This window comes from Osmerus eperlanus, chromosome 14, assembly GCF_963692335.1.
Source record: "Osmerus eperlanus chromosome 14, fOsmEpe2.1, whole genome shotgun sequence".
Lineage (NCBI taxonomy): Eukaryota > Metazoa > Chordata > Actinopteri > Osmeriformes > Osmeridae > Osmerus > Osmerus eperlanus.
In genome coordinates, this window is record NC_085031.1 from 15,097,613 (window position 1) to 15,109,889 (window position 12,277).

At 41.4% G+C, this 12,277-nt stretch overlaps 2 protein-coding genes across 2 annotated transcripts; one reads left to right on the forward strand and one right to left on the reverse strand.

Moving 5' to 3' along the window:
- The first annotated feature begins 49 nt into the window (after nt 1–49).
- On the forward strand, nt 50–4,797 carry tmem120b (transmembrane protein 120B). Its single transcript, XM_062478372.1, has 12 exons — nt 50–232; nt 863–981; nt 1,167–1,283; nt 1,388–1,447; nt 1,575–1,670; nt 1,832–1,921; nt 2,038–2,103; nt 2,209–2,270; nt 2,505–2,597; nt 3,106–3,170; nt 4,204–4,272; nt 4,431–4,797. The coding sequence occupies exons 1-12, from the start codon at nt 170–172 to the stop codon at nt 4,545–4,547; spliced, it is 1,017 nt and encodes a 338-aa protein (XP_062334356.1). The 5' UTR covers nt 50–169; the 3' UTR covers nt 4,548–4,797.
- Nucleotides 4,798–7,196: 2,399 nt separating this feature from the next.
- Nucleotides 7,197–11,347, reverse strand: rhof (ras homolog family member F). The gene is made up of 5 exons (XM_062478504.1): nt 10,914–11,347; nt 10,444–10,531; nt 8,885–8,994; nt 8,141–8,275; nt 7,197–7,841 (listed from the first exon to the last, which is right to left on the reverse strand). The coding sequence occupies exons 1-5, from the start codon at nt 11,046–11,048 to the stop codon at nt 7,677–7,679; spliced, it is 633 nt and encodes a 210-aa protein (XP_062334488.1). The 5' UTR covers nt 11,049–11,347; the 3' UTR covers nt 7,197–7,676.
- Between the last annotated feature and the right edge of the window lie 930 nt (nt 11,348–12,277).

A 12,277-nucleotide genomic window follows, 5' to 3' on the forward strand; every position in this document is an offset into this window, starting at 1 on the left:
GTTGCGTTTCTGTTGTGCATATTTCTGCAGCCTGGATCTGGTTGAATCAGGAGAAGTTCAGGAGATTGAGCACAATGCGCCTGCGTCTGGGTGGAAGAATCGTGAACAGTGGTAGCTCACTGGTTGTGTGTCTCTTTTGATAAGCTAAGTTGTGTTAATAACTGGAACAATGTCACTGCAAAGATGCCAAACTGAATGGGAAGAAATTGACCAAGAATATCAACAATTACAGGTAAAAAAGCAGATAAGAAATCAGTTGACAGTGGGCTTGGCAAGGTGCTTTGCTATGATGACCTGGCTGGCGTGGACGACCGCAAATTGATGTGCGTGTAATTGTCAGCTTTGCCTAGCTTGCTAGCTAGCCCCCACTTAGCAATTGTATGAATGATATAGTTACTGTAATTGCATCATGCGTCTTAGCTAATATGTTTTTGTCAAAAGGTTGAAAGGTGTTCTTATATGGCGTTCATGTGAGTCCCGCAGTTCCTGTTAACGTTACTTTTAAGAGTGTATAACTAAAGATAGTACCTTCTTGATACCTAGCAAGCTAACAGTTAGATAGCTACTGTAGTTGGATTACCTTGCTACTTCACTTGATTACATCTAGCCAAAACAGTAGCTCCAACATAATGTAATAATGTAATTCACGATAATTGAAAATATAAACAAGCTCCATCATCACTCGAAGATGTAGCGGTCTAGACAGCTGGCTAATTAAAGTGCATCTGCTGGGGACTTTATTTAAGTACCTACATCTAGTCAGTTTTACAACCGTAACTGATTCCATTGTTTGTACACTTGTGTGCGATGTACATGCCACGTTCAGTGTCCGTTGTCCACCATACGTGTTTCTGTCATCCAGGAAACTCACAAAGTGTACAGACAGAAACTTGAGGAGCTTACTAACCTTCAATCGACGTGTAGCAGTGCCATTGGTAAACAGAGGAAGGGTCTGAAGGACTTGAGTCAAAGTCTAAAAAGGTCAGTACAAGCTGTCTTGTGGGAATGAACTACAGTATTTGTTTTTGCTTTCATCTTGTGATGAAGCACAAATAAAGAAAATATGAAAACATGTTTTTAAGTGTCAAATAACCATGCAGCCCACATAAAGACATTTGACGTCATGTCCTACTGTTAAGAATCACTCATTTATCTGGTTTCTATAGGTGTGTGAAAACATGTGACGACAAAGAATCGGAGCTGATAAAAGATATCCAAGTTCAGATTAAAGAGAAAGAAAATGTCTTCTTTGACATGGAAGCGTATTTGCCCAAAAAAAATGGGTCAGTAAATTTAATTTATTTGTCATAATTTTCTAGCTACTGTAACTGAACAGCGAATTACTTAATCCTGAGTTGTTTGCAAATGTGTTCCTTTCTTTTCTTAGATTGTATCTAAATTTAGTCCTGGGCAATGTAAATGTAACACTTCTCAGCAACCAGGCAAAGTAAGTATGTTTCTGATCTTAGATTGCAATGTGTTGTTGTGGTGTGCTCTACGGAAAAGGATGTAGATGGAATAGAATGTTGATGTATAGAACCCTGTCACTAATGTTCTTACGATCCGTTGTTCAGATTTGCCTACAAAGATGAATATGAGAAGTTCAAGCTCTACATGACTATTATCCTGATGTTTGGTGCCATAACCTGTCTTTTCTTATTAAATTACCGGTGAGTTTCAATCAGTATGATTTGATCAGTAGTTTGTTCCCTGTTTTTTTTTGTCTTCAGAAATGCAAATATCATTGTAATGTTGTCCAAAAATCTATGTACAATATAGATTCAAAACGGTAATAGAAATGGAAGGCTTCTTGTGTGTGTTTTGTTTGCAGTGTCACAGATGAAATCTTCAACTTCTTGCTGGTGTGGTACTACTGCACATTGACAATCAGGGAGAGCATTCTCATGAGCAATGGGTCCAGGTGAGCTGCTACACTTTGACTATGTAGTGTAATCATGATAGTAGCAGAAATATAGTCCAGTCTCGGTACTGTATACGATTTCTACCATTGACATAGTGCTTCCTGTTTGCTTCCAGAATTAAAGGATGGTGGGTCTCCCATCACTATGTATCTACCTTTCTGTCTGGTGTAATGCTTACCTGGTAAGTTGTTTAGAAATCTCCATCGATATGATGCAACCATATCATTGACTTCACGTTGATGTTTGACTTGATCCAGCTGTATTGATCCTCTGTGTGTCCTGACAGGCCTGAAGGGCCAATGTACCAGATGTTCAGAAGTCAGTTCCTGGCCTTCTCCATTTATCAGAGTAAAACCCTGTCTTTTCTAGATTATCCTGATCACAGTGTATTCAGGGCAAAGGGCAAATTGGACCTTTGATTATTCACTACTATTATGTCGCTTTGGATAAGTGTCGAAAAAAATCAATTTGTATTTTACAACAGCTATAAGCAGGCCTACTTGAAATAGCAACATATAGCTTTAGTATATACAGTACCAGAATATGTGATGACTGTGATAATTCATTGTTATCTTGTTTTAGGCTTTGTGCAGTTTCTACAATACTACTACCAGAGTGGCTGCTTGTACAGGTTACGAGCTTTGGGGGAGAGAAGTCAGTTGGACCTTACTGTAGGTAAGTTAACATTTCGGTAGATGGGCGGTTTTTGGTAAATATTCATTGGATATTCCATTGGCGTATTTTACCCACCAAACAAGCGTTGCAAAGTTTCATGTCACGGAGGGGATACAGGAGCAGCACGGTTACGACCAGGCAGACCCAGTCTGTCACCGTGTGCTTTGAGTGAGTCTTTGGTGTGCGCACACTTAAGTTACTGTGTCAATGGCCTGTCTTTTACTTGTAAAGTGGGTTGGGACTCTTGTGCAACTTGTTTTGTTTCATTGATCAGTTGCCCGTACCACTTGAGTAAATACAAATCTATAGCATTTTTTTTTGTATTTTTTGTATTTTTTATCATCTATCTGTACATCTGTACCTGTATGTTTTTTTTTTGTGTATTTAATTTAATCTGTAGCACAGTGCATGGCCCCTTACATGGTACAGAGTGTGTCAGAATGTGAAAATATTGTTATTTTTACATTATAAATATGTAATGTGGGTGTTTTCTGCCTGTGTGTTCCAGAGGGCTTCCAGTCCTGGATGTGGAGAGGCCTCACCTTTCTGCTCCCATGTCTCTTCTTTGGGCATGTGAGTCAAAACCCTCAGCTACCACACAAAGCTGGAGGTGACATTACATTACATTTACATTTAGTCATTTAGCACACGCTCTTATCCAGAGCGACTTACAGTAAGTACAGGGACATTCCCCCCGAGGCAAGTAGGGTGAAGTGCCTTGCCCAAGGACACAACGTCATTTGGTTGGCATAGCCGGGAATCGAACTAGCAACCTTCTGATTACTAGCCCGATTCCCTCACCACTCAGCTATCTGACTCCTATGACAGATGGTCATCTGTTCTAAGATGCCTGCTATGCTGATGTTATACATAAACAACTTTTTCACTGTTGACTATTTGTATTGTGCTCACTTTAAAAATTAATAAAAAAAATCTAAATGTAAAAAAAAAACACAAGAATTTACATTTTGGGACAGGTCAAGTTCAGAGTGGGACGGTTAATTTTGGACTTGGAGACGGTACTATGAGGGAAAAAAGTTAGTTGCGAGCCCTGTTTAGGCCTCAGTGTATAAGCCTGGGTTAAATCATCCAGACTGTCATAGGGGGTGTTTGAGTGAGGGAGAGGAAGGTAACAGGGAGATAGAATGGTCACATCTCTTGTGTTGCTCAAGATAATCTACACAGGTTCTTCAAAATTATTCAAAGTTCAAGTCTTTTATTGTCAGATGCACAGAACAACACAGGGTCAGACTGGGCACTGACATTCTTAGGACAAGACAATGCAAAGCAACCTGGCATAACATATAAGTACACAGAACATAGATTACGTCTATGATAAGATCAAATATAGTAAACCTCCTAATATACAAATAATATACAATATTCAATACAGTATACTAAACCTTTAATACACATAATAACATACTAACCTTATAAACCTATACTAACCTAAAACAAGTGAAGTACAATAGTGCAATATTGCTGATAGTGCAACCAGTAGCAATGAAGAGTGATTTTTTTTTAAAACTTTTTTTGTTGAACGAACACGGGCTTAATGCCGTAGTTGTGTTCTTGGATTAACGTTTTTCTGTCGCATCTCCTCTAGTTCTGGCAGCTGTACAACGCTTGGACCCTGTTTCGGTTGGCAGGCCGTGATGATTGCAAGGAGTGGCAGGTATGGATGTCAACACCCTTAGCTGCAAAAAACTGTTTCAAGCACCTATTTCTCCCTCTTCTTTAGGAAGAAAACAAACAGTTTTTGTGTGTGATGTCATTTTTTTCCAAAGTTCTTTCCTTCATTCTTTCTTACTCTTTTGTTTCCTGTCTTGAAAGGTATTCATGTTGGCACTAACATTCCTCATCCTGTTCCTGGGGAACTTCCTCACCACGGTGAAAGTCGTCCACCAAAAGGTGCAGACAAACAAAGAGGAGGTACAAAAGAATGACTGAGAACGATGCTGAGAGCAGCTCAGATTACCAAGTAGCCAGTAACAATGGAGTGAAACGGGACTATGTCGCACACACACAATCAATGGAGGGTTTGACTTCTGGAACTCCGAGGAGCGAGACCCAGCCGCCAACTAGCGGACCATGCTAGCAGCAGCAGAAACCACAATTATCAAAGGCAGTTTTAACGGGCTTCGTGTTTGTACTGAGTTGTTGAGGTCCTTGTTACATTTGTAGATGTGACACTGAGTGACAGTCACCTGGCAAACGAACCACTGAGGGGATAGACCTTGTATAGTTAAATTGTTTTTGAGCTGACTGCAGTTAGTTTGAAGGTTTTATATGTATGTGTGCGTCTGTGCATGAACATGTAAAGAGAGACTTTTCGTCAAATAATATGCAACTCTAAAGGGTAAGTAGTAGCACTAAGTCATCAGAAAAATCAGTTTTTGTGTCCTTAGAGGACTTCACAATGCCTATGGAGTTGTAGAAGTCAGACTGTCTCTCTGGGTAGTTTATGTATGGAAACATTCAAGGCACAGTGTCCCATTATTCCATTGGTGTGTTTATGTTGTGTTGTGTGACCCGCAGGTCTTCAGTTATTCTGGTAGTGATTCACCTGGTGGGCTTTTTCAAACCTGTGGGTCTTTCTTTTGGGGCCCACTTTGTATACATCCATCTTTCCGTCTTATTTTAGTAAGCTGACATTTTGGGGATATATAAAAACAGGATTGTCAACTATCTTTCAAACAATGTCTCGGTTGTTTGGAGTGTTTAAATGACCCCAATCCGCTTTATGAAATAGTCCTAGTTTTCTATCGCCTCAGTCCTGATGTGTGATGCAGCAACATGGACACAACCATTATTGTCGTTCTGCTGTTGCTGCCTGTCATTGGATTTTGGTCAAACCAGTAGCCGTTATTCAGACTGCTGCTTTCAGAGTTCAAAGAATACTTATTGAGAATAGTGAGTTACCTCCACCTACCTCAGTCTAAACCTACAGGCTGATCGTGAATCTTTGATACAAGTGATTTACAATCATATGGGTCCAGCTCAGTTTAGGTAGTTAAAGTTCTGATAGTGTCATATTTCAATATCAAGCTCAAACTTGGTTACTGTAAAGAAAATGCTGCTAAGAGCACTTTAACTGTGAACATACTATTGGGAATAATGTCACAAGCAAGTGAGCTATTGTGATCAAATGTATAATGGAACAACACAACGTGATATATAGACTAATGGATAAACTGTAGATGATGATCTTGCTTGGTTACATGGTGGAGAGCGATTGCTATTTGTACTGTACCATAGTATATTTTGAACAAATGGATGTGCATCGCTGTAGTTACGTAGTGACAGGCCCTGAATGCCTTATTCTTCCTGTAGCCTGTCACAACGGCTCGTTTAGGTCCCTGTCTTTCAATCAAGTGTCCTGTCAAGTTAAGAAATACCTTGTGTAGGAAGCAGTGTGTTTCAGAGAAGGGAATTGTTGTTACTGTTCGTCGGGTGTACTGTAAGCTCGTTATTAACTAGACCAAGATGTTACATTATTATATTTACATTATAAACTTCTGAGCCGCTATGGTGTGCATCATGTCCTCGTCCGATACCTGAACGTTGTAAAATCAAGTCATGTCTCGTACTGTCCTCACAGTAACCTTTGCCTACGACATGACTGACCAAGCGTTTCCTTTATGAAAAGTTTGGTGTCGGATGTTGAAACTGTAAATCGCTGTACATTAAACATCAGAATTAAAGATGGTTTTGTCTCCTGACTTCAATCATAATCATATTAACATATGTATATGTTGGAATATCACCCATACACACACTACAAGCGTTTGGTAGACACCAACACACATCAGTAACTGCAAGTTCTACTCAGCGGTATGTTTACACACCCAAATAAGATGGATTTGCCCGAGCAAGGAATATATATCCGAAACCCCCACTAGGGGTCACTGTCGCCAAAGATTGGAGGACCGCTTGTTGCACCAGCTCATAAATGGAGCGGGAAGGAAATCAGCTTGTCTGTCGAGTAGAAGTGGGTTGTTTGTTTCCCTGTCACTAAAATAGTTTCATTGCAGACGGTAAGAAGGACTTGTGTGGGAATAGTTAGTCATCTTTTCTGTGTTTGTTGGGATGTAACTGAAGTTAAAATAAGTAGCGATAGTAAAAATAGCATTCAGTTCGGTGTCGTATTTCTCCCTGACCCTAGACTACCTGTAGGCTTAGTGCTTTTTGTTGATCTTTTGGTTCATTCGCACAGGGACAGAACGTATAGGTAATCTTCCCTTGGGCATAAGTCCCATCACGTAGTTTATACCTGTTAAACACTAGGTTAGGAGAGGGTGCAACCCCATGTATATTTGCATTAGAGAAGCATTATTTGATCAGGCAGGCTAGAGAGTTCTTTTACTGTGTTATTTTACTTGGCACCGTTCTTGGTTCCCTTGTCGCCCTGTGGCGTTTGTTTTGTCAATAAATAATCTCTGGTCCACAATTTAGACAGTGTTACATTCTCCTTCCCACCCTGAACATAACCGTAGAGAAGTAACCCAAACTCCACAGAAACATCTGAGTTAGACAATTGGACAGCTGTTTGCTGGTCACTGCTGTGTCTGCTGTTGAAAGGATGACAAGACAAGGAGGCATGGATAGAGACATCACTGAAAAAGGGCACCTTTAGTACAAAACAATATCTTAATACAATCATAAGAAGATCTTATCTGAAAATGGATATTTGACACCAAAGAGCAATGTGCCTCACACCCATCCTCACATATGAGCACTGCATTTAGTAGAAGGAAGCAGACTTGTCTCATACTCTCAGTCCAGTCCGGTCTACGAGTCAAACCAAACTGTAGACTCAAAACCCTCCTTCGCTACGAGCTACCAAACGGCTCTGGTACATCCATCCAGTGTTCAGTTTCTCTAGCCAGATGAGAGAGAGGTTAGGGGTGTAGTTCTGTTGATTGTCAAGTCAACTCAGTGGAAGGTTTTGTCATTGAGGATGACATGGGGGAGAAGAAAACGCAGGTCAGTGCTCCTCTGTAATCCGTCCTCAGCAGACCGCTAGACTCTGTCTCCTTCCAGTTGTCCCCTCCCTGGGGCCACCGTCCCAGTGTGTCCTCACAGGAGCACACAGTGCCTCTTCCTCGCTCGGTGTCTCGCTCTGCGACTGGCAGCCAGGGCTCGCTTGGTGGCCTCTCTGAAAATGTCCTCCACGTTCTCCCGATATTTGGCTGAGCACTCCAGGTAAAGATCTGCATTCATCTGCCTCTTGGTTTCATCACCCTGTTCACCCACACATCCAGCATTCACAAGAGGGAGACGGGGTCAGAATATCTGACTGCTATTTACACAATATGAAATATATTTCCTGAGCCCTGGAAAAACAGCATATCAATGTTTACATAATCTAAGCGTTCAGGTTTGGCTGATAAACACAATTGTAAGGAAATAAAGGGTCTCAGGAAGGTGTAAATATGTATATGCAATATATCTAATGGAGTATATAAAAGAGACTGAATTTAAAGCTAGTTGACATCACAGTGTCAGTGGTGGAACCCATGAAGTCACTCCTCTGTCCTCACCTGTATGTAGGTGATAGGAGCCTGATCCAAGGCTTTCAACTTCCTGGTACGCTCCTTGTCCTTCCTGAGGTCAGTCTTACAGCCAATCAGGATGACAGGAACATCCTGACAGAAGTGGTTGATCTCTGGGTACCACTGGGGGAGAGAAGGGGGGAGGAGAGAGAGAGAGAGAGAGCATGAGCTGGGTCAGGGCAACTCTGCCGCACCTTAACTTATTATTCCCCCCTCCTGCCACCCCAGCAGGGAGTGCCTGTGCACATGCAGTACGAGTGCTTCTTTCGTGTGCTGGTAAGCACAATGTCTGTGGCTGTGTTCTCCTCACCCCTTTATCCGTCTGTTTGCATTCATGTCTGTGTGTTGACTTTTCACCACTCATCGAGGGGTGGTTTCCAGCACAGTCTCTCTTTCGAGCCAACCCACAGGGGTCAAAGTTCATTTAAAATGACTGTGCTGGCTGGTCTTTCAGAACAATGTACATTTCTAAGTCAATCATTTATGAGGCAGGATTCTTGCCATGGTGTCCCTGCAGAAACTGCCGATAAGATGTGATCTCATTAAATTCCTTTCCCAACTTTTGTGGTGTTGTCACAATCAGATACACATAAACTGTGACATCACACTCAGGACTTTTCTACGTGTCCTCACGTTTTTTCTGTATATATAAGTATAGTCCTCATGTTTCTAATGAGGGAAGCTGCGGGTGGATGTGTGTGGCGGCTTGGGGTTGTCGTTGGATGACAGTACCTTGATCAACACATTCTCAAAGCTTGTGGGGTTTGTCACGTCGTAACACACCAGTACAAGGTTAGCATTCTGGTAGGACAAGGGCCTCAATCGGTCATAGTCATCCTGACCTGAAGGAAACACACAGACACATACATTAACTCCCAATATACATCTATGAAAACAAATTGTACCTTAGAACAAATATACATTTAAAAAAACTAAAATGTACCTTAGAACAAATAATTATTTATTTTTTGTTTCATTTGAACAACTATTGAATGCTTTGGACATCATAGGCATACTCAGTGAACAGGGTTTTAATGAGCGACGCCATTAAACCTGTATATGATTTCACATTGTGACATCTAAGCATAGCATGGTCTGATACTAAGTCATACTGGGGGAGAGGTAAAACCACTTCCTGCGTTCAACTTCCGTTTCCTGTGAAACATGAGTGTCTCAGCAGCAGTTATACTAAGATAAACTGACAATTTATGATGGGGACATTGCTAGGACATGGTGATGGCTTTCCTTATAAAAACTGAATTCCTCTACAAGCCTGTATATTCTGACATATCTGGTGGACATTGTGTTCTTTAAATTGATTAAACTGTTACATCGTACATTCTTACTGCACACGTAACACAAATTTACTCTGTGCACTGATTATTGAAGAATCGTTCAACCATAATGAAACACAACTGGTTGAGTTTCTGTGTGATTAAGACTCATTGCAACTCCATGTCTTATCTACTGTCTAGTGAGGAAGAATTACACTTCATACCTACAGATACTATTTTGTAGATCAACCTTTCACCACATCCTCTATCTAAGCACCAGCGCTTACAGGAAGAAAGTCACTATGCTGCTAGCTAGACTATGCTGCACCCACTCATCTTATATGAAGTAATGCCTCGTGTTAGGCAAAAAGCTAACTACTAACGCCTTGCACAGAAATGCAAAGGCCTAGGGCAAGATTTGAGAGGGTGTGCCATTGGTACGTTTGGCTGCTTTTTTTTTTCCCTCTAATCATTTAACCCTCACATATTTTTGTATCTCTTCATCTGCATGTTCATCGATGGGTGTCAAAGTTTTCCCATCAGAATGACGTCCCTAAACCATGAGAGGCTAGATGTGTCAACAAGCTCTCACACACACCTACACAGGCTCCACACCCTTTGGTTCTTCCGCATACCTGTCTACCATGACTGGACTGAATTGACACATCTGAAAACAATCGATCATAATCAGGGCGGTAGATAAGGAGAAAGAAGATATCTATGAAAGGTATAGCTCAGTGGTTGGAGCATTTGGTCAAGAGGTCAAAGATTCAAACTCTCTACCCCCTTATATGTGTAGGGAGTCAGGTGGCTGAGCGGTTAGGGAATCGGGCCGGTTCGATTCCGGCCTTGCCAAATGACATTGTGTGGGGCAAGGCACTTCACCCTACTTGCCTCGGGGGAATGTCCCTGTACTTACTGTAAGTCGCTCTGGATAGGAGCGTCTGCTAAATGACTAAATGTAAATATGTTTGCTGAGGATGAAAGGTAAATGTCATCAATGAAAATGAACTTTACCGGCCGTGTCGTAGAGGTTGAGCACAATCTCCTTCCCTCCATAAGAGATGGTGGTGACGTACTTCTCAAATACAGACGGTGCATATTTCTGATTTGTAGATATGACACCAAAACAAGAAGTATAGCATTCTAGTTAATGTTGGTACACTACCAGAAAACATGTTAAATCCAATGACATATCAGTTTACAGAACCCTTAATCCTGTCTGTGTCTGTGACACCCTTTGCTGTACCTGGTGGAGATTCCCTCATTTAACCTGTCTTCCCTCACATTCAGCTTTAAGTTCATTAAGTATAAAATAAAAAATCAGCTCCATGTCAAAGGTAATGTACAACCTTGTGAGCAACTGACAGATCCACTCTTACAGAAATAAAGAGCACAATGAAAGGTGAGCCAAACACACTAAACTTCCTTTTTCTACTGTCCAACATTTCAATGAAGTTGGTTCTATAAACGTCAGTTCCCCTTACCTCTGGAAAGTCTCCTTTGGCATACACCATGAGGAGCGAAGTTTTCCCACACCCGCCATCTCCAACGATGACAATCTTGAGATCTTCACCTTTTTTCGCAGTGCCATTGCTTGTCAGGGCACCGTTTTGAGTCATAGCTCCTCAGGAGACTCTAGATCGGTTGATGTCAGTTGAATGAATCAGTCCCTCAGAAGTGAGGCTAAGTTCATGGCAAATCCAGCGCCGGTTATCAGATGAAACAGAGCATGGCTTGTGTTCATAAGACTAAGGAACAAACCAACGTCTCCAGCAGGTGTCTTGTTCTAGTCACAACTTCCTCTAAAACGATATATGTTTCAGTGGATTTCTCAGATGGACACCGTCTTCACCGGAAACATCTATTTGGCAAGACCTTTTTGTAACAGTGTAGCTACTTTCTCTCCTCTCTCCTCTACCCTCTCTCTCTCTCTCCGTTCCTCACCCCCACCCTCTTCTCTCTTCCCCGCCCTCGCTCTTTCCCTCCCACCCTCGCAATGAGTGCCTGTTCCATCACTGAGCAGATGCACACTGAGGTAAGGCCTCCATTCATTGACGTTGTAGTGTTTGTGTGGTCTGTTCTCGCATTTCTCCATCTCAAGCTAAATAATTGTAAGAGAAAATAGTTATCAAAGGAATGGAGGGGCCCTGTTATTGGTGAGGGGTTTATGTTCATGTGATAGGGCCGACCCAATCACACCTCATCTCAGTGGGTTCCACTGGAGAGGAACTTACATGGGATCTAAGCCAGGTCAGCTAACCTTTGACCCGCAGCAAGGATCTCAGATCTTCATGCTGTTGACTATAAGGTGACACTTGCATCCCTGAATAAGCCACGTAAACATCAGATGCTTGGAATCCACATGTTGGACAACATAGGATCCTCTATCCGCACTAAAGCTAGTTATTTTAACTACACTGATTTTTCCAAACACTTTCCCAAATAAAGAAAATAGGCAACATATACTTTCTTGATACATGTATGTTTATTTGTACAGGCTATGACAACAACAATACGTACAACACATAATTGTAAACATCAAATTAGGTGAAGAGTAAATCAGCAAAAGATGCAGATTCACAGTTATTGCTCTTTTCAATAAGGCGCCGCTTATTGTCGCTACAGGCGAGGTCATCCTTGGCGACCCAACATCTTATACAAAGCTTTGTTGTCTGTTTAACTTCTGATTTTATGAAACGTACAAACGCACATTTGCCATGTGCAAACTTAATGGCATGCGTACGTTGCCTAAATATTTCTACCATAATACAATCATTGGATGTTGCCATACATCTCAAAAAAAATACAACAACGGCAATACAAAACATGCATAACACCAAGTAAAAAC

Coding starts and splice junctions, on each gene's coding strand:
- tmem120b (XM_062478372.1), top strand. CDS start 170: ATGTCACTGCAAAGATGCCAAACTGAATGGGAAGAAATTGACCAAGAA. Junction 233..862: donor AAGAATATCAACAATTACAG/GTAAAAAAGCAG, acceptor TCTGTCATCCAG/GAAACTCACAAAGTGTACAG. Junction 2,271..2,504: donor GGCCTTCTCCATTTATCAGA/GTAAAACCCTGT, acceptor ATCTTGTTTTAG/GCTTTGTGCAGTTTCTACAA.
- rhof (XM_062478504.1), bottom strand. CDS start 11,048: ATGACTCAAAACGGTGCCCTGACAAGCAATGGCACTGCGAAAAAAGGT. Junction 8,995..10,443: donor CAACCTCTACGACACGGCCG/GTAAAGTTCATT, acceptor TGTTTCCTTCAG/GTCAGGATGACTATGACCGA. Junction 8,276..8,884: donor TTGAGAATGTGTTGATCAAG/GTACTGTCATCC, acceptor TCTCTCCCCCAG/TGGTACCCAGAGATCAACCA.